A 21,553-nucleotide genomic window follows, 5' to 3' on the forward strand; every position below is an offset into this window, starting at 1 on the left:
CAATTAGAATAATTTAAACTTGAAAAGTATCTCTGATTATCTTCTACTAGAATGTAATACTTCCACAAAGGAACATAATGTTATGGTATTGGGTCATGTCCATTATCCTTATGGCCCATTATGTAACCTTTGAAGGTGGACAAAAGGCATGTAATAATGTGCCTTTGATGGCAACCTCAAAGGTTAAAATATAATCCAAAACATTGTAATGTTTTTTGGGGATCCAATACGTGTTTAACAATTCATAATTCATCTAAACCTTTTTCTGAATTGATTTCTACTTCATCCTATATCATGCACATAAGGGACAGGACTAATTTTATTATTTCAGAATTCTACTACCCACTATGCAAAGCAATTCTTTTTCCTAGGCACTGACCCCATCTAGAAAGTTAGTGGGTTACCATGAAAAACGTGTTTGCCTTCAAATGTATTTGCCTTTGAAAATGTATTTGCTTTTTAAAAGTAGGTTGCTTTTAGATTTATCATGTCTTTCATGCCACATTGAGGACTGAAAATCAGTAAATAGCTACATTTGCTAACTAGACAAAATGCCCTGCACATAAAGGACAGCCATTAAATAATTACTGAATGAATGAATATTGTTGAAAAGCCCTTACGTAGACAAACAAAACTTAGGATGAGGTCCAGAAGCTTAAAGCAACCCATAAAAATGTTAAATATTAGCTAGAGTATATTTTGAGTTCCAGCATCAAAAATGCAACATAAAAATGTTAATAGTTAAATTAAACAATTGTATAACAAGCATAGAAAAAATAAATATAATCCACAGAAATAAGCACATGGAAAGAATTTGATAAACTGAACACTAATTGAATTGAACAGAAAATGAATTAATGCTTTTTAATTAAAGTTATGACTGACATTTGGTGAATTCGGTTTCCTCAAACCAACTTGTTCTAAGGGATTCAGGAGTGTTACTGAGAGAAAAGACATTTAAATAAAGAAGGTGATTCACTAATTTGAAAGGCTTTTAGGGCAGATGAACATCTTTATGTAAATGATTTTGACCCATTAGTCCTATTGCAGATCTAAATTCCTACAGTTCTTCTAAGAATGCAGAATCATCTGATGTATACAATATTTTCTAAGTATTTTCTACAACTCAATCACAGAACAAATAAAGACTAATTTGTTTCTTGCGCATTTTCTACTGCTTCTTAGTTGGCCACATTGCGAAACATTTTTTTTGTTTGTTAATTTTAATTATGAAATATTTCAAACATACAGATAAGCATAGAAAAGTGTGTAACAGACATTCAAGGACCCATAACCCATTCTTAAAAAATGTTGTTAACATTTTAGCTCAGTAATAATGGAAATGAACATTCAAAGAACAGAAAGAAGGGATTTGGAATCGATCAGACTGACAAAAGTTAGGAGATTTGGTAACAGGATGTATTGCTCAAGTATGGAGAGGCACTCTATGGTGGGATATTCAACTAATATGAAGAGTAATTTGGAAAACACCTAGCAAGGTTCTTACTGAGTGACAAAAATATTTTGCAAACTCTAATCTCATGCAAGATATATTTATAGAAATTGAAACTCTTTAACTATACTGGTATGTGTAATTTCTAATTCTTCATTTAAAGAGGGACTCTTGTTATCTGCAATTACCTACAGAGTCACACTCATCTTATTGATAGTATTAATTTTTTATTTAAAATGGATCTTAATACAAAAAAAATAGAATTTGGGAATAAATATGCCAAATTGGATACAGAATTTAAAAGTCAAATGAATTGAAACAGATCTTATAAATAAAATAGACGACATGATTCTATGGAACATGGCATGTGTCAGACCAAAAAGATATGAACTGGATCAAATTTAGAGAGCTTGAGTCTAATACTTTTGTAAGTTGTACTTTGAAAGAAAGCGAATGGCAAAGTTCCAAAACAACTTCAACTGTGGAAAAGAATTGCTTTAATTGCATAAATACATTAGGGAGGGTATGAACAGCCCCCATGCTTTCCACTATATGGCGTCTTATTTCACACTTTTTAAGGTTTACACAACAGTTAGGCAGTACCTGAATCACTTCCCATGGTGCCTGAATCACTGCCCATGTTGCTGTTATGTCCAAGACTTTCATCTAAGCAGCTGACACTTCCTTCTGCCAAACTTGTGTCTGATTCTGCAAAGGAAAACATTTTAAAATATTTTAGAAATATTTCTGAGAATAAACGTATTTTAACTGCACACCTCTACAACACACAGTACATACAGTTCAATGCAAGTAGGGAAGGCACACCCAGACAATTATGAATGAAAGGTAAGCGTTTCTGGCAAGCTACATTTCAAAACTCCACTATGGCTAAGAAGCTGCCGAGTGGTGAATCAAATACATATACCTACTTAAAGTACCATACGTCCAAGATGAGAGCTGATACAAAGTTGTAAGGATTTATGACTTTTGTCATTCCAACATGTAAATTTTGTCCAAAAAAGAAGATATAGGCTTGATAATGACTTTTAAATGAGAAATATTATATAGAAACCATGGAGTGATTTTCACATAAAATAGTAAGGAATAATGCTTTTTTTTTAAAAGTAATAAAGTATTGGATTTGCTGATTAGTTATGAAAATAGCAGTTTGGTATTAAACGTAACTTTAAAATATGAAAAAGAATTTCCTCAGAAAGCCTATCTGTAAAGCCTGCCACTGCAGTTGTACTAGAAGCTCATGTGAGGTTGGAAATAAATAGTTTTCTTTACTATAATTAAACTAAGCTTCTATCAAAGAGTTACAATTAGTGTGAGTGGCAAGGGCACAACCTGTACTTGTTACCTGATTTCCTGTTTCTAGTACTCAGTATCAATTCTTTTTGAAAACCGCTTTCCCTCAGGGGAAGACTCCCCTTCTTTACAGTTTATTTCCAAGGATTTATGCAATTCAGTCCTCAAGCATCAGAACTATTGCTAAACTAACTGGTAAAAATAAATGAAACATGGTTACAAATGTTGGCTTTGGAATCGGAAAAAACTGTGAAATTACTGTTGCAGTTGCTCTGTCCCTAACTTTCTCTTATTTAAAATGAGGCTAGCATAATTTACCTCACAGGATTTGATAACTGTTAAGTAATATCAGGTATGATAAGCTCTTAGCACTTCAGCTTAATTGCTGGTGATTGGAAAATGAAATAAAATTCAAGTAGTTGGTGCATTACTAGGGTGAGAGTTTCACTTAATAATGTTCTTCTTATAATTAATAACATTTCATAATACTTATTAGATAACTATTATTTCATGCTAAAGCTGCCAAACACACTAAATGAATTATATTAAAGTAGCCTTTATTCAAAACTAGTCTGGGTGTCACACATTTAGGACTGGAAATAGAAATGGGTGAAAAACAGACACATAGTATGTTATCAATAAGACTTCTCTGGAAATAGACAGTGTACAACTCCTTAAAACTACAGGTATCTTCTCTTTCTTTAACCAGTTATATTTTTAAAGTCAGGTATATTGAAGTGTAATTTATACATTGTAAAAATGACTCTTTTTAGGTCTATAGGTTTATGAGTTTGACAAACACATATAGTTTTGTCACTACCATCACAATCAAGATTTTCCCATCGCCTCAAAAGTCCCCTCAAACCCCTTTGTAGTCAGTTTCTTCCTGCTATCCCCTGGCAGCTACTGACTGGGTATATGTCCCTATACTTTTGTCTTTTCCAGAATGTCATATAAATGGATTTATGACATCTATCTATGACATCTTCCTTTCAATCTGAATAAGCCTATTTAGCTTAGGAAAAATGGAATTATAGCCAATGACAGTCAAATATGTAAGATATCTTTCTTAAAAGTTAAAAGAAAGCTAATAAGAAATTTGTAGAAAAATTCTCAATGGACACACACACTGTTTAAGTACATTAGCACAACATAAATACACTAATGTGAAAATACTGTGCTTATCAGTTGATGTAGATTAGCTCTAAAACTCAGATTTGAGGAATCCCTTATGATCACACGGGAAAACCTATACATCTCACTGAGAGATTTTAAATATGGCACTTTGCAATTCCCAGAGGTATGCCTTGTTAGAAGCTCAGAGGCGAGTGTGGGATAGAACTGTCAAGTAGAAGAATGTTTTGGGCAGATGTACTGATGAAAAGAGAATATGATTTGTCAGAAAAAGGCAAGGTGTAAAATGAGATCAGGAAAATGTCATTGCAAGGATAATTCCGGATGTAGAAATAGAGACCAAGATTTTTGAGGCAAAAAAAAAAGTAAATTTTGACATGCTTTTCATTTCTTGTTGCAAATGTGGTACTGAGAATTGAATAAAATATCAAAAATACTGAGAAATACTAACAAATGTTATCTACAATCTAACACTATATCTCTAGGTTTCCAACTAAGTGTAATACAAATGGCAAATACATTTAATTTCCATTTTATTTTCTAATCACTAGTATTTAAACCATAATACTAAACCGGCTTCATGTATATGTAAAGTCAAGATTTTCCCCACACTTTGTTCTAACATACATACGATTTGGGGGAGCTATTTAATTCAATGTACACAAATAATTAATGAATATTACCGAAAGTTGCTACCAAAAGTAGGGTATTATTAATTAAGTTCATTATTTGGATTATTTCTAACAAATAAATCTGTAATGTGTTAGGGAGACCCTGAGCTTGGTGCTTTCACAAATGTAATATAAACTACATTTTAAACTCTCAACATCCTATGTGGTAGATATCCATTATTACCTCAATTTTATAGGTGAGAAACTACAGCTCAGAGTGGTTAAATCATTATCCAGATCACACAGCCAGAATGGGACACAGCTGGGAGTCCCTATTTTCTGAATCCATTTCCAGTATCCCAGTGCCTTTTACCCAACACCATGCATGGCTGATGATCTGTGCGAAGCTTTGTAAAGAAGCAAACAATCCTGTGTCTATACGTTTAAGTGAAATAAAATTGTTTGTTTAAAGCATCTACACATTTTCATTATAATCTCAAATTTTCTATCAGTGTTGAAACTACTTATTTTTGCAAGAAAAAAAAGTTTGCAAGATTGTTTTATGTTGCTAATATTTCTGATTTCATCCACAGACTTTCATGTACTTTACATTTAAATATCCATATTATGTTGAAACTTTTTTTTCTGTACACAAATAAAAAAGGAACACTCTATCCTTGTTGGACAAAATTAATTGTAATAATTCTGCTAGAGATTATTACAAAAAAGAAAGTGAATATATACAGGTCTGTTTCTTTGTCATTTTAAGCATATATAAGTCTTGAGTTTCTCAACACAAAAATAATTTTGTTTCCTAGGCAGCAAATTCTTATGCATTATATATATATATTATATATATATATAATTATATATATATCATATGTATGTATATTTATTTCACAGAAATAGAAGTACTATAGGAAACAACTTTAATAATAAAAGAAAATATGTTGTATCTCCCATAACATTGAGAATGTTTTCCACAGAGATTTTCTTCCTGCATTCATTTTTAAAAATCATGTTACACACACCTCAAAATGCCAGATCAAGAAAGTGCTTTTGTGATGCCAATATTAAATTAACCTATTGAGTTTATAAGCCAAGAATTCCTGCAATTGATTATATAGGAATATCTTGTTTCACTCTTCATACTTTTCACAGTATGTCAATCTTAACTTATGTCCTAATGAATAAAGTCATGTGTCTATAATTTTAAAACAGATCAACTGAAACAGAGTCAATTGGAGACTGGGTTTCGCCATGAAAGAAACATGGGCTAAGGAGTCAGACAGATCGGTCTCAAGGTCTATGCTCAGCCACTGTTAACAAGTGATTTAACCTTTTTTTAAAAAATTAATATAGACAGTAATTTCTACTTTATCATTTATTATGAAAATGATTCTGTTAGATCAAGGAAAAGAAACTTGAGGAGAAACAAATCGTAAATTTTCATGAAGTTGCTGCTTAAAGAGGCGTTGAATATTAGAGTTTTATTAAATAATATGTTTAGTTAACTTTTATATAGGTGTTATTTCCTCCAGAGAAAACATCAAAACTAGCTATTAAACAAATTAGAAAATGCTGGTTATTTCTGTTTTAAAAAAAAAAAAAAAGCAGTTATTCATATCAAACTCTATTGGAATGAAGGAAAATGATACTCATCCCGTTAAAAGACAGGATTTTCTGTAATAATTTTGTAAACAACACAAAAAAGAACAGCTTTGCTTTCAATGATAGTAAGTACCTAAGACCAGTCCATAAGCCTTGGAAAAAAACTGCCTCATTTTTACAATCACAACTTGAATATTTTACTAAGGCAGAAATATTAATTAGAATCTGAGAAATTTCATTTTTAACATCCTCCGGATCTTAAATACTTTAAAATATTTTTAAACCATTTAGAAACCAAAAACATTGAAGTTAAAAAAATTAAAATGAAAACCTCTTGGTTGAAAAGGCCTTTTTAAATCTATTTCAATGTAAAGTATGCCCTCTGCTGGAAAATGCTATTATAACAATTAGTTGATCAGTGCATTGTTTTTCAACCTAAGAGCTAAACTTCATTAGGGAAGACACAAATGAGCTCTTACTTCTATTCCTGTAGGTAGTGTCCCTCCTATCTTTAGCCTCGATCCATTTCTTAGCCCACAGACTGTTTCTCCTTTTTTACCCCTTGACTCGGGCTGCCATACATTTTCCTTGTAGTACAGCAGAAAGCAGGCCAGGGGCCCCTGCATGTATTGAGGAAGAAGGGCACCCACAGAACTGCTTCTCCTGAGAGGCAGCGCTTATGTGGTCCGCAAATAGTCTAATTTCATTTGTCATGGTTACCATAAGTTTATTCTAGTTCTGACTTCGTGATACAGTTTAGTTACCTCTTTCGTGATTCCTACCTTCTCTCTAGTTGCATAATCCCCACAGCCTAGAATGTTAAAGACGACCCTTAAAACTTCCAACACATGTGCGCATAAGGACACACACTCAAACATGGCATGGGCTTCTTAAGGGTACCTGCTTTCTTACTATTAATAATACAATTTCCTTTTCTTTTGAAATAACCTTCTTTTGAGAGGAAATAGATGACTTTTATTTTCAGCTCCATGTATATGGATGTGTGCGTGCGCACGCACACACGCTCACATTTTGGTCTGTCAGATTTTTCTCTCCGTGCCAGGGAACATGTGTTCCCACAGAATGGAGAGAAGCCACCTCCACCCACCTTGCATATTCTCTCCTGGATCCAAGCTTCTAGGAAATGAGTTTCCCAAAGAGAGAGAGAGAGAAAAAAAAAAAACCTCTCCTAGAACCACAGGCCCACATAACTGGCTGTCCATGGAGCTCCTTGCTCCGGTTTATAGAATTTATATTGCTGAAATGTTTCAGTCGGAATTAAATTTGAATTGCGTGTAAGGATGTTGGCTTAAATTGTATCTCTGTGCTCTTTAGCCTTCAGAGTTGGGTCACAAATAGAAAGATGGTTATTAAAGTACAGGGCTGTAGGGATAACCATACCCACTAGAATGACCGATTTATTTGCTGTCAGTCAGTAATAGAGGCAAAAATTTCTAGAGCAGACTCAGTTTTGACTGGTAAGCCAGAAGACCCCACATGAAGTCAGTCTTGGCAGTAACAAGGTTTAGGGGTGGCAAGATAGAAGAAGATAAATTGGAAACTTCTTTGGTAAGCACCCTTCGGGAAGAGCTGTAGAAATCAAGTGGACTTTAGCAGACATGAGGAAAGTACGTTGAGAGATACATTTTAGAGAATCCTGGTAAATGTTCAAAACTCAGCTCTTTGGGGGGAAAAAGCCACAATTTAAAAGTATGTGCTCATCTCCATGATGTAAATATTCCCACCATGGCTGATTTCAAGCCACCAGTGTGGTGCCACTGTGTGGAGTTAGGAAGCCGTGCACCTTGAGTTCCTGCAAGCCAGTGTGAGCCAGTTCTCGCACCCTAAGAATACATTCCTCTAATCAAGGGCTTTCCTACAAACATCATTTGAGATGATAACATGTGCATCATGCTACTATTTTGTAATTGTCCAAATGCTGAATGATAAACTTTTAAGAGTACTTTTGGCATTAGGAAAAGCATTTGTAAAAATCCTAGCGAAATCCATTAATTCTCAACGATCTTCGAAGTCTTAGCCGCCACCACCCTCCTCCATAAATGCTCCCCTCTAATCACCTGTTCTCCTACAGACATGTTTATAGAATTTTGCTGTGTTTATTACAGCTGGATTTTGATATGTTTATCCTCGATAATAAATATCACATTACATACCTGGATTGATTTTTGTAGACTTTATTTTTTATAGCAGTTTGATTTTCAGAGCAAAATTGAGTGGGAGGTGCAGAGATTACCCACATACTTCCTGCCTCCCCCATTATTCGCATCCTCCCCCCTAAACACATTTTGAACTTGCCTAGATCTGTGCTTTTGCTCATGATGTGTGTGCAACCTGACATGCTTCCTGCCACTTCTGTTTACAAATTGAACACAGGACTTTGAAGCCTCAGACGAAATGTCTCATATTCCCCTACTGGTAAGCTTTCTCTCTTTTCCTTTTTCTCACAAGTATTCTCTCCTCATCCTGTAATACTTTCTCTTTTGCTATAGATAGATGACTGCTTCACTTTGGGGGTATAACTTGCTTTCGTGCACTGGATTATAACCAGTGAGGGCGAGGAGAATGCCTCAGTGCGTGATTCCTGAACAGCCTGCTCCTTATCGCCACGACTCTAGCTAGCTTCTAGTCCTCGTTCACACACCAAAACAGGGAAGGTGAGGTCTAACAATCAAACTAAATTTAAAATCATCCTCTGTGGTAAAATTTGCGAAAGACCACAAAAGGAAACCTTTAAGATTGTAGCCATAAAAGGGATGTTAGAAAAATAAATCCAGCATGTATAAGCTGCACACAAGCGAGAGTTCTTTCTGTCAAAATATCTGTCTTCATTCCTGAGAGATGACGGGTGAATCCTCCTAGAACTATTGTAAGTCATATAACTGACCTAGATGGCTCATGGTAGGTTTCAAATAAAATGTAACCTTTCTTAATCTTTCACAAACACCAATGTCAGCATTAGCAGCATCTCTGTCTCTCTCAGCTCAAGTTCATATCTGCCTTTTGGATTACCTCAGTGTAACTTCTAGTTCCCAATAATTAATGTAAGTAAATTTAGAAAAAAAAAATATAGCAGTAAAAGAGAGCTATCTTAATTCAAACCAATCCTGTAATAGTATAGGTGATTTTGACATAATATTATTGTACCCTTTCTATCATTTATCTGTTCCACCAAGATCTCAAGTGCTATATGGTATTTATTTCTAGAGAGTCTAAAAATTTCTAAATTTCTAGAGGTTAGTGCTATAGAACATTATTCTGGTCCTCAAGTGCAAGGATAAATTTTATGGCATTTTAACAGAAAATAGTATAGACCAAATCTAAGATTGGACTTTGGTCTATAAAAGGCAAAACAAAACAACAACAAAAAAAGTGCTATAACAGATTGGGCCAGGGAGAAGGAGGCTGTTTTATAAAGGTCAATTTTTAAACCCCTCCTACAGAACATGATCTATGCAAAATATATCCACAATATATTCCAAAGCATAATGTCACCGGATAAACCTAAGGAGTAGAACATATGGGAGAATATGAAAAAGAAGGTATTAAAGTCTGAAAACAAGCAGGTTGGTAAGCTCATTAGCTGGGGTGGAATTTTAAAATCTTCACGTGAACGAATATATAAATCAAAATATACACATGCATTCATAGTCATGCGCATTGTATATTCATACACAGCACACACTACACTGTTACATTATACAGGAACAGTGAAATTTCTCTCTTCATAAATGTAAAAGCGCCCTCTGCTGGCCAATATGAGGTATTTCGATTTTCTAGTTTGACAACAGGGAAATACAACATAGGATAGTAAATTTGAGGGATTTTTCTGCGGAACTCTGCATTAAAGTAAGTTGATTCCAAACAAAATAAATTTAATTTAGTTCTGAATCTCATTTACTTTACTTTTGTTCTATTATAGAGCATTAATTCTTACAATAATATAATAAAAATGTCGATATAAAATACTCACCTGTGACAAAGCAGCAGTAGCAGACAACTAAAATTGATTGTACAACCAATTTTACTATAAACTTATAGAATTAAAATAATCCAGATAATTATGTATTTTCTATAATTAAAATATTTTTAATAGAATAAGATGAATGTGGGCTTTGTGTCCCTCTAATGTTTTTTAGGGAATTGTGGTCAAGAGAAACACTGCAGTTTTCCAATATTTTCTTGTTATAAGATGACCAGCGACTTCAGAAAGCAGAATTATAACACACAGTATTAATAGTCTGAGAACTATTCAAGTATCCTTCAGAAATTATTTAATTTAGAAAAAGACAAAATAAAAAAAACTTGTTGGTATATCTTAACTATCAACTACTTTCTTAGTGGGAAACAGTTGGAAGGAGGGAGAAATGCCAACCCCCTGATGTGGAGATATGATGAAATCACCCTCCAGAACTATCCACTGGGGAATTCTGATATATCACCACTAGGATGAAGGAGAGATGTGATTAAAACAGGTTTCAGGGTGGGTCACAGTTATTAATGGCAGTCTGCCTCACCCACCAGGTGTATTATGGGCTAAAAGAGGCTAAAAAACAATATATGAAGAATCTTTGCATTAAGAATTTAAATAATTGACATTTGTAGGCATCAAGACAACTATACACTGAAAAAATATTTTAGAAACTGGCTTAGAAATAAAAAGTAGAGAAGTATTCATTTGAAATTGGAAATAATTCAAGTCAATTTTTTTCGTTCTGTATACTCACATCAGCAGCAGCGTCTATGCCCTAACGCAAAGGCACTACATTTTCATAAATAAGTTACCCTTTGTGACTGCTCTGGAAAGAGCCAGAATGGATTGGACTAATTTGCTCCCAAATTCACATCGCAAGTATCTTACAGACTAGAAGATTGTCAAAGTCTGTGTATGGAATGGAGTCCTCAGATTACTGCAGAGCTTACTGTACTCTCACATGTTCTCAGACTTTTATGTATCTTAACAGTCTGTACTTTTCTTCGTAGCACTGAATGCATTACTAGTGCATAGCACTTACTATGCAGCTATGCCGTGACTACTCTTTGGCTGACATACCCATCAGCTGAAAGCACCAGGGGGTCAGAAGCCATTGCTGTTATCCTCCCACTGTAATTACATGCCTGGTACATGATAAATATTTGTTAAATTGAAAGAAGTGAAGGGAAGAGAGGGAGGAAGGGAACTCCCCAAGAGGAAAAACAACAACACTTTCTGTTCCTTAAGGCCATCATTAAGATCCGGATTTTTTTCACAAGATCCAGCTTTAAGTTTTATATTAAATAGTAAGAAAATAGACTTTTTAAAAAGTTTTGCTTTTAATGTTGTCCACTTTGAGACTCAGAATCCTCCATAGATAGATAAAATGCAGTCTGATAAGATCCATTAGTCTGGCAATCTTGGATGAAAAACCCCTATTTGAGATGCAGGACCATTTCCAGCCTCTATCCTGTCCAGTTTTTTTCCAGTATGGATTTAGAAAATAACCGGTAACCCACAGAGATGTCATAGTCTACCAAGGAAATCTATTAAAAGGTGAAAACCCCACAGTCAGACAGTGGATTTTGGCATTCCTATAGAATCACGATTTCTGAAAGAAAGCGCATTTGCTCAAATTAAAAAAAAAAAAAATCAATTCTTCTAGAATTCAGAGTTAAAAGCATTGTTATTCTACAAATTAAAACTAGCTACTTAAATTGAGGTCCAGGACCGTCATGAGCAGCATTGCCTGGGAGCATGTGAGAAAGGCAGAATCTCAGGCCCCACCCAGGACACACTGAATCAGAAAGTGCATTTCAATAAGACTCTCTCCTCCAACTGATTCATTAAAGCCTCAGAAGCATTGCATGAAAAAACAAAGGCCATAAACAAACCTAAACAGCAGGCAAGCTATAAAAAATATTGGTGCTAGTCAAGATAAAGGATTGTTTTAGATAGTTCATATTAAGTGAGCAAGATTAAAAATAACTTAATAGAAAAAGATAGGTAATTAACAAAAACAACAACGAAAAGGAATTAACTAGTAAAAATGTTTTTCAATGGGATTCAAGAAATTCAAGTTGAAATAATAAAATACCCAGTTGGAAAGTTTGAAAATATTACCCACTCTTGTAGAAACCACTTCAGGACAATAGGCACTCTATATTTTTGGAAGACATGTAAATTAGTACAAGTTCTTGGAGTGAAACTTGACGTTACTTATCAAGTGTCTTAAGATTATAGAAATCATTTGATCCAGAAATTCCAATTATGTAATATGTTTATAAGACTTAAACTGAGACATAAATACAGAGTTATTGTGGCATTATTCGTGTTGAAGAAACTTGGAAACATCCTAGATGTTCAACAATTGGTTAATCAATTACAATACATCCAGTGGATGGAACTATTATTCAATCTTTAAAAACCATTCTGTAGAACATCTAATAAACACAAGAGAAATGTCACAATGTCTAGACATCCAGGTGTGTAAAGAGACGGAAAGGATACACACCCAATTGTTGAGAGTAATATACTGTAGTAGTATGGGTGACTTTTTCTTTATGTTTCTATGTTTTCAAATTGCTACAATACAGCCATATTATTTTTCTGAGTAGAAAATAGTAAGCTTTGCAGTGGTATGCTGGAATCAGCTTATACTGGCTCAAGAGCCAATTGTTAAATGTTCAGGACTTTTCCGAGCCATATGTTAAGCACAGACATTTAAAAAAAAAAAGAAATTCCATAAACTTAGAGTTACATAAATTATATTAAAACAAAGGTAATGGATATTTAACACCCATCATTTCCTGATCATTTTGCTAGATTTTATTATCTATGAAGTTGAGGTTATTTATGTCCATTGCCCCTGTATGGTGAAAATGATTATAATGTTGTGCTAATGTACATCCCTTCCCAACTTTGTGTCCAGCAACATTGTGTTGGAGGCTTGATGTCAGCCTTCGTGGAAGCATTTACACCAGGGAGATTGGTATATGTTACAAATCAGTGCCTTTTTCTTTTCCAGAGAGCCACTTGTTAAGCATTTGTCAGCACACCACAAACTTTAGTATTTTTTGAGAAAATAGAATGTGGCCCTTTCGGGAAAAGAGGGGAGGAGAGAGGATTATATTATAAGCAAATTAGGGAGAGAAACATAATTAAATTAGTTCGATTCCTCCAGGGCTGTTTCATATAAAAAAAGTGGACATGGTGGTATCTCGTCCTCACGTGAAGTAGTTACTGCAATTCAAGTCAACACTAGCTGAGTACCTGTTGGTCTTCCTTTCCACAAGGTTTTTAGTGCTTTGCCTTGGTCTTAGTCTCTACAATCCAGACATCCCAGTATGTAAAACAGGGGAAAAGGTACTGGCTTTACTTAATTATCAGAGCCAATTACAAACAAGCTAATGGCTGATCGTGCACCACTTAACAACTGGGAGACATTCTGAGAAATGCGTCCTTAGGTGATTATGTTGTGTGACATCATAGAGCGCACTTACACAAACCTAGATGGTGTAGCCTACCACACACCTAGGCTAGGTGGTGCAGCCTATTGCTTCTAGGCTACAAACCTATACAGCATGTTACTATACAAAACAACATGAAATTAAATCAAGCACAAGAGAAAATAACGCAATCAAGAGATGCAGTAAACACTAGATATATGTGGCTGCTGCCAGGTAACACAACATACTGTTTTACAGTAAACATTTTTTTTTTATAAGTACAAGTATATACTCTAAAATAATGATAAAAAAGTATAGTATAGTTGTTTATTATCATTATAAAATAGTATGCACTGTCCATAACTGTATGTAGTATACTTTTATAGGACTGGCAGCCCTTTGTTTACACCAGTATCACCACAAACACGAGTCATGCATTGCATTACCACCTTACAACAGCTATGGTATCACGAGGCGATAGGAATTTGTCAGCTCCTTTATAATATTATGGGACCACCATCATATGAGAGGTCTGTCATCGACTGAAACGTCCCTAATGCACTGCACGACTGCAATGTATTTGAAAGTGCTTTGGAAGCCATGAAATGTAGGGCATGCTTATGATATTTATTGAATTACAAAGACTACAGATGTCTTATAAAGTAAAATTAGAACCAAATGTGTTAACATTCATAACCTATTAAGAGTGCATTAGTTTTGAAATTATTTTTAGCCACCAAGAGAAATTATTTAAACGTAATCTCTTCTAAAGAAGTATTATTTTAATACAAATGCTTACAAAACCCCAAAGCCCAAATTTTCTCCCCCTGCTTAACAGACCTTGATGTCACCCATGTACCAACTGTTTTTTTGGGAAGTAGTAGTGTATGTAAAGTATATAGGTGTTCCAAGTACCTGAAACTATAGAAGAATCCACAAAAGATGATTCCAGGGAATTATTCTCCATGTCCAAGCCCTGTTTCTCTGGACTTGCCTGATCTGTGGCTAAAGGAAGTGGCTCTTTAACTTCAGGACCATCTTCTTGGGATAAATTCTCAGTTTCTATGAATAAAAGTATGAGGACGTTAAAACAATAGTGCAATGCAAGTTTTTATACAGTATACATAACTATTATTGTTATTTTGAAAATGAAATGGGGACACCTAATGGAGATTTACCTGAATATACTTCAATACGTTGAAATTCTAAATATAATGTAAATTATATTGCAATGAAGCTTTCACAAACTGTAAATAGCTGTTATTGTTACTTTGAATGCCAAGTGGGGAATCCCTAGTAGAGATTTGCCCAAAAGTACTTCAATACGTTGACATTTTGAAAGGCTTAGAACGTGTTTTTTTGTTCCGACACAGTATTTTTACTTTTAATATGGACATAGTAATTCTTTGTAATGATTAAATTTTATAAAAAGACAATATAATAAATATTATGCTAATCACAAGAGAAGTGCGATGATTTCCTATCTGACCATTACCTTTAGGAAGTAAGCCACTTATTCAGTGATACAAAGTCACATTTAAGGCTGAATTAATGAAAATGCAAATTTGGTGGTAGTTTTTCTTTAGCTTGTGCTGTTGCCATTTTGTTCCCGCGCTGTGCGTTTTTACACGAGATGTACATATGCTTTAATGTCAGCATAAATTCATGTATTCTGAATTTCTGGAGTTTTTTTTTAAATATTCAATGAAATATTCTATATCCTTCCTTTCTTCTTTCCTCCATTTCTTCTGTCTGGCCTTTCTTCCTTCAACAAACATATTGAGTGTTTTCTTAAGGGACAATGTGGTTACAAAGTAAAGCAAGAATCTCTGTTCTTCTGAAGCTAAAATCTATAAGAAAAGACTCATGCCATAAAGAAAAAAATTTAAAGTATCATTTTGGATTAGCCCATTTTATATAATAAGAGGAAAATGTATCGTGTGTATGAAGAATTTCCTGAAGAAAGTTGTTGTGATTTTGGAGTTTGCTTTAGCCAGACAACTTGACAGTGTTTGCAGCTACATATTAAACATGGTTGGAGTTTCAAATCATAATGGTCAACTTGTTTTGTGCTTACCATATAAGCATTTCACATATGTTAAATTATTTAATCCTCAAAATAAACCGTATAAATAAGTACTATTATTATCCCCATTTAACAGAGAAGTAAACTGAGGTACAGAGAGGGCAAGTACCTGGCCAAAGTCACACATCCAGGGAAGTGAAGGAGCAAAGATTCAATAAGCATGAGGATCCTGAGTCTAGGCTCCCATATCTGTCAGGTGGGGACACGGTAACAAAATGCCAGAGATTGAGTGGCTTGAGCAACAGAATTTTATTTCCTCACAGTCTGGGGACTGGAAGTCCAAGATCAATGTGCCAGCAGGGTTGATGTCTGGTAAGAGCTCTTTCCTTAGGTTGTGGAAGGCTACATTCTCACTGTGTCCTCATGGTACAGGGAGGGAAAAACGGAGGGGGAGAGAGAGAGAGAGGCAGAGAGGGAGAGAGAGAGAGAATCTCTTCCTTTTCTGATAAGGCTGCACTCCTGACCTCATTTAACCTTAATTATCTACTCAAGATCCTATATCTAGATTCAGACACATTGGGGCTTAGAGCTTTAGCATATAGATTTTGGGGTGACACAATCCATAGCAGCTCTTACCAGAAGAATAATCACAGCTAACTTTCTGGTCAAGGCCTGCCAGAAAAATGATTCGATTCCCATAATAAGATGTACAGTTCAGTAAACGATATTTAAATCCCTGACTCCTCTGGTTGAATTTTCTGAGGAAATGAAAAGTAAGCCCTACTTATTTGGAATGAGTTGTTCAGGAGCAACTTAACTGCAGGTAGGGGTGGGGTGTGGGGAGTAGAAGCATCCTGAGACCCAGAGAGAGATTAGCATTTGCCATCCGACTTTCAAAAGACATTTAGAGATCCAGTTCTCTTCTGCTCCTTGCCCTAGTAAGAGCCACATAACTGAGTCAACATCCATCATCACCCACTTTGGTCAAAAGAGGGAGAAACCCCCGCTGTGAGAGGACCCTGCCACAGGACAGGGAGGGAGAAAGGGGAGATGGAGAACTAGTGCCAATATTTTTCTTTTCACAAAGCCCTTCCCACTTTTATAAAGTGGTTGGCCTTGGCCAGCCATGATATGTGCGTGGGCTGAGAGAATCTGGACAAACTAGTCCCTAAGCCACTCGGCAACAGACACATAAAGACCTAATCATAATACAAAGCTATAGCACATAATAAGGAAAGGAAAGAAGGTATGTAAATACTAGGTGTACACAATGAGATGTATTATAACACAGATATTACATGAGATTTACTATATATACTCTCCATAGGTTGCTATTGTTTCAAGAATTACAATTTGAAAAAATCATGTTAAACTTCTAACAAGGCACCTTCTATAGAAATTAAAAGCAAGAAATATTGCCGGACATGTTGTCTATGGCAGGAGAATCTAGATGTCACTTTGAAGCACATCTTCTAGACCCTTTCCTAAATAACTACGCCACTGTACACAACTGTAACATGGACACTGTGTTTCCCGCAAAATAAGACCTAGCTGGACAATAAGCTCTAATGCGTCTTTTGGAGCAAAAATCAATATAAGACCCGGTCTTATTTTACTATAACATAAGATGAAGTCTTTATAATATAATATAATATAATATAATATAATATAATATAATATAATATAATATAATATAATATAATATAATATAATATAATAAATATAATATAATATATACCAGGTCTTATATTAATTTTTGCTCCAAAAGATGCATTAGAGCTGATTGTCTAGCTAGGTCTTATTTTCAGGGAAACAAGGTAGGTATCCTCTAATTTGGGGAATGGGGCTATAAGAAGGTCTTTTGTGATTTGAAAGGCTGCCCTTTGATACACTAAGACCAAAATTTCCCAAGGAACAAAAAAATTCTATAGTGATTCCCTTTTGAAGTTCATGTCCTAGAATGCTTGTTATAAATCCAAGTGTTCCCAGGAAGTCTTGTAAAGGAACTCCTCATGAGAGGGGTGGTCTGGACTGGGGTCCAGCTCATCCTTGATGTGTGTAGGAAACATCTAAAGGTCCCATCATTGTATGTAGCTGCAGCTGGAAGTACCTTCAGGTTTAGCAAACTGGCCTTAGAGTTATGCTGTGGAAACAATGACTGGGCTACAATGTATAACTGCACAAAACCATAATCTTGATGCAACCACTGGGGCCCCTCCAGAGAACTGAAGCAAAATAAAGATGCTTCTGACTGAGGAGGACTTTAGATACAGTAAAGCTTTGCTGTGGAAATAGAAGCAATGACAGTAGAAACCCTGGAATGCTTGTAGACAGATCGTGGAATTCCTGTCTAGATTTTGAAAGTTGGATTGGCCAAATTTGACTGAATAAGCACCACACATACACACACAGACACACACATGTAATGCTTAAATAATTCCGGAGAGAAGGGATAGCTGCAATGCCTCTTGAGATTTCACTTTGTGGCAGTCTAGAACATATGACACTGCACAGAATTGGTCTTGGGGTGAAAAAGAAAGACCCCGCCCAAACATCTTTAGAGCTTCTTATACCTCGCAGTAAAAATATTTGCCTCTCTCTCTCTCTCTCCCTCTTTCTCTCTCTCTCTCTTTCTCTCTCTCTCTCTTTCTCTACAAGTATATGTGTACATATGTGTATTTGGTGTGTGTGTTTGTGTGTGTGTGTGTGTATTTCAAATTACTGGGCAAAATAAAGTTATTTTATAAGTAACATAAAACATAACATGCTATCAATAATTTAATAACTATCTGTTTTTATTTTGAATAACTTAACTTAGAAAATTGTTTACTGTGTGCTTTATTCCATTAGAAAGTGTGGTAGGGTTTTGTATATTTCCTTTAAGACGATATCCCCAGCACCTAGACCAGGGTCTGGTGCATCTTTAGCATTCATTCAATGTTAGTTGAGTAACTGAATGAATAATAGTGATGTAAGCTTGAAATGATTTTAATTAATTTTAATCATTTATTACCAATTAACTTTCAATTTGTCTTACACATGATATTTTTGAAAAAAAATATGATACGTACTCTAAAAAGAAAAATAAGATAGCAGTTTAAATTAGCTTTACAAATAATATATGTGAAACAGCTAGAAAATGTTATTTTATTATTATAACTGAATAAATTTAAATACTCACATGAAATGATATTGAAATATTTTGGCTATTATGGACCTTTTATCAAATATTTACTAAATTCCTTTAAATGTATATAAATTTCCAGGAGACTGTGCAGCAGAGTTATAATAATAACCATTAAAATATTTTCTTCCACTTTAATTGTGTCTGTTCAGTGTTAAAAATGTCTTGATAAAAATTTTAGGCAATCATCTTGCTTCCAAAATAAAATGGGTAGTGGAGAGAGTGTTGGACTGAGAGTCAGCTGCCAATTTCTCAAAATTCAGTTTGCTGAATGTTGCAGTTTTCGGTAAGTTACTCTTTTCCCAGGCAGAAGTTTCCTCATTTGTAAACAGGATAAAAGACAGGATCCCTTAAAACCCTTTCAGTTTTGAAATTTTGATTCTAAATGTCTCAGTGTTTGGCATTGTGTTCACAAGCTTCCTTAAGCTCTCCATAGCTAGGCAAAATGCACAAACTCTCCCTTCGTAGAATTAGAAATACCTGCATTGCTTTCAGAGGCACTGGTGCCTGTTAACTCTTGGGCAAGTGCATTGTTTTCCGTTTGCCTCAGAACAGTCACAAATGTAGAAAACCAGTTTTCTTTCTGCACGATCCTTCTCAGTAGCTCTCTTACACCTGCTTCATTTCCATTATTTTCTGCAGCAGAAATCTGTTTTAAGAGGAAAGTAGCATTAAAGAAGATCTAACATCAGAGATAAAAGAAAAAAAAAAACGAAGATCTAACATCTTCTGAATAAATTTAAAAAGGAACTAGCCTTTAGAAAACTTGAGCAATTAAGCATAAGTATGAAGACTTATTTCAAACACTAAAGACAGCAGTGCACTTGTAGTACCTCAGCCATATCCATTCTGAATAAGGGGTACAAAAGAAAGGGCCTTTAATCTCCAGCCACATTATGTCTATTTGCATCAATTTCTTTCCGTATACCTAGGGCCTGATTTTGCCTTTCAATCGTGGAATCTGTAAATGGGAAGTGGAATATTTCTTATCCAACTCAACTTTCTTCACTATTAACATTACAAAGTAATTACTACCACAGATTTATATTCTTGCATATGCAATATTTGAAATATTTATCATTACTCTAATATTTTTCTTAAATTTGTGTTTATTTAATATTATGAGACAACTTTATTTCTATATCTCTTCCTTTTTTAAAGTTAGGGGCAGAATTATTTCTATATCTATTAATTACAATCTTTAGCCCTCATTTAATTTCCCTTTTAAATTAATCTGGCAAATCTTTCTAAATGCGGATCAATTGTTTAAATTATCACATTGCATCTCCCCAATTCTTCATAGAGCAACAAACATTTGGAGGAAAGACTAATACAGGCCACATTTAGACCAGAAAAACAACCAGACAAGACATTATCAGCTTCTTGTGCCATCAGGCAAGCCACTTTACCTCTCTGGGTGTCAGTCTCTCTGAGTCTAAAAGGAGGCAACTGAAAAGACATTTCAGGCATTCTCCTTCCTTGCTGCACAGTAGAATCACCTGGGGAGCTTTAAAGAATACAGATGTCTGGGATCTACTCCCAAACATTGTGATTTGTCTATGCTGGAAACCTAGAAAGTTTTCTTAAAAAGCATCTAATGATTCTAATCAGCAGCTCAGATACAAAATACTGACTTCAAAGGTCCTTTTCAACATTTGCTCATCTTCTCCATGTATAATTTGGATTGCTTCGCTAGATTGGTTTTTTTCCTGCAAAATATATGTCCGCTAGATTGTTTTATTTCCTGCAAAATGTATGTGTTTTCTAGTCCCTATAAATAAACGCCAAAGCTTTTAAAGTCAGGACTTTGTTTGCATTTTTGCAACAATGTCTGGCACAAAGTCAGTGGTGGCTATACTATTTTTATGGATGACTAGGAAAAGCATCTACCTTTACAAACATGTCACCAGCAAAAACTACTTAGTACAAAGGTGTACAGCATGATTTCTACCCAAAGGATATTTTAGTTTTATTAGCTAATAGTTAATAATACTATTATAAAGGCTTTGCGTATATTAACCCAGCAACCCTGAAGAAGGTACCAATATTAGCCCATTTTGCAATCAGAAATCCAAGGCACAGAGAAGTACCTCCCCAAGGACACAAAGCTGGTAAATGGCCAAGGTAGAACTTGATCCCTGGTAATTGGTTTCAGTGCTACTTTCCTATACTCTAAGTATTGCTAATAATTTTTGTCTAATTTTACATTCATGTTCAGGCAAGAAGGGTTAAAATGACAACTTGAACTTAATAAATTTTAGGTGATTTCAGTCCATCTCCCCCACAGCATTTTCTAAGCAAATTCTTGCTCATTTCCTACCTTTTCTCTAACTTCATTAATCTTCTAAGGAAGATTATTTGTCTTGTCTAGTGTTTGTAACATCCTTATTATTATCTGCTAATTTAATCAGAACTAATTTGTCTAAAAATAACAAGTGAGGCACTATAATAAAAACTCTTATTAAAAACCCAAGCATACTATACCCACTAAATTTTCCTCACCTATTAATCAGTTAACTAGACTGTAAAATTAAATGTGTTGAGCTTGATTTGTCCTTATCGAATTCAGGTATGTAAGGATTGTTATGTTATTATTTCCTATAAGTATTTTTATTATTTGAATGTGGAACTACATATACTACCTGTGCAATTTTGTCAGCTTCATCAAGATTCTGAAATTTTTAAGGAATTTTCCCAGTTTGGGTGCTAGAAACTACATCAATTCCCTTTGAAGCAACCACATAATTGTTTTTTACTTAAATCTGCTCTCCTGAAACATAGTG

General features: G+C 34.7%; 1 protein-coding gene across 1 annotated transcript in view; it reads right to left on the reverse strand.

Moving 5' to 3' along the window:
• Positions 1-21,553, reverse strand: part of IFIH1 (interferon induced with helicase C domain 1) — a 51,733-nt gene that overhangs the window by 25,294 nt on the left and 4,886 nt on the right. Inside the window, exons 2-4 of the mRNA XM_019727302.3 lie at positions 19,251-19,419; positions 14,476-14,622; positions 2,057-2,161 (exon numbers count right to left, since the gene is read on the reverse strand). Coding sequence (XP_019582861.2) covers positions 2,057-2,161; positions 14,476-14,622; positions 19,251-19,419 — 421 coding nt within the window. The remainder of the gene's footprint in view (positions 1-2,056; positions 2,162-14,475; positions 14,623-19,250; positions 19,420-21,553) is intronic.

The sequence above is a fragment of the Rhinolophus sinicus genome, chromosome 17 (assembly GCF_057876585.1).
Source record: "Rhinolophus sinicus isolate RSI-liver-muscle chromosome 17, RSI-T2T, whole genome shotgun sequence".
NCBI lineage: Eukaryota > Metazoa > Chordata > Mammalia > Chiroptera > Rhinolophidae > Rhinolophus > Rhinolophus sinicus.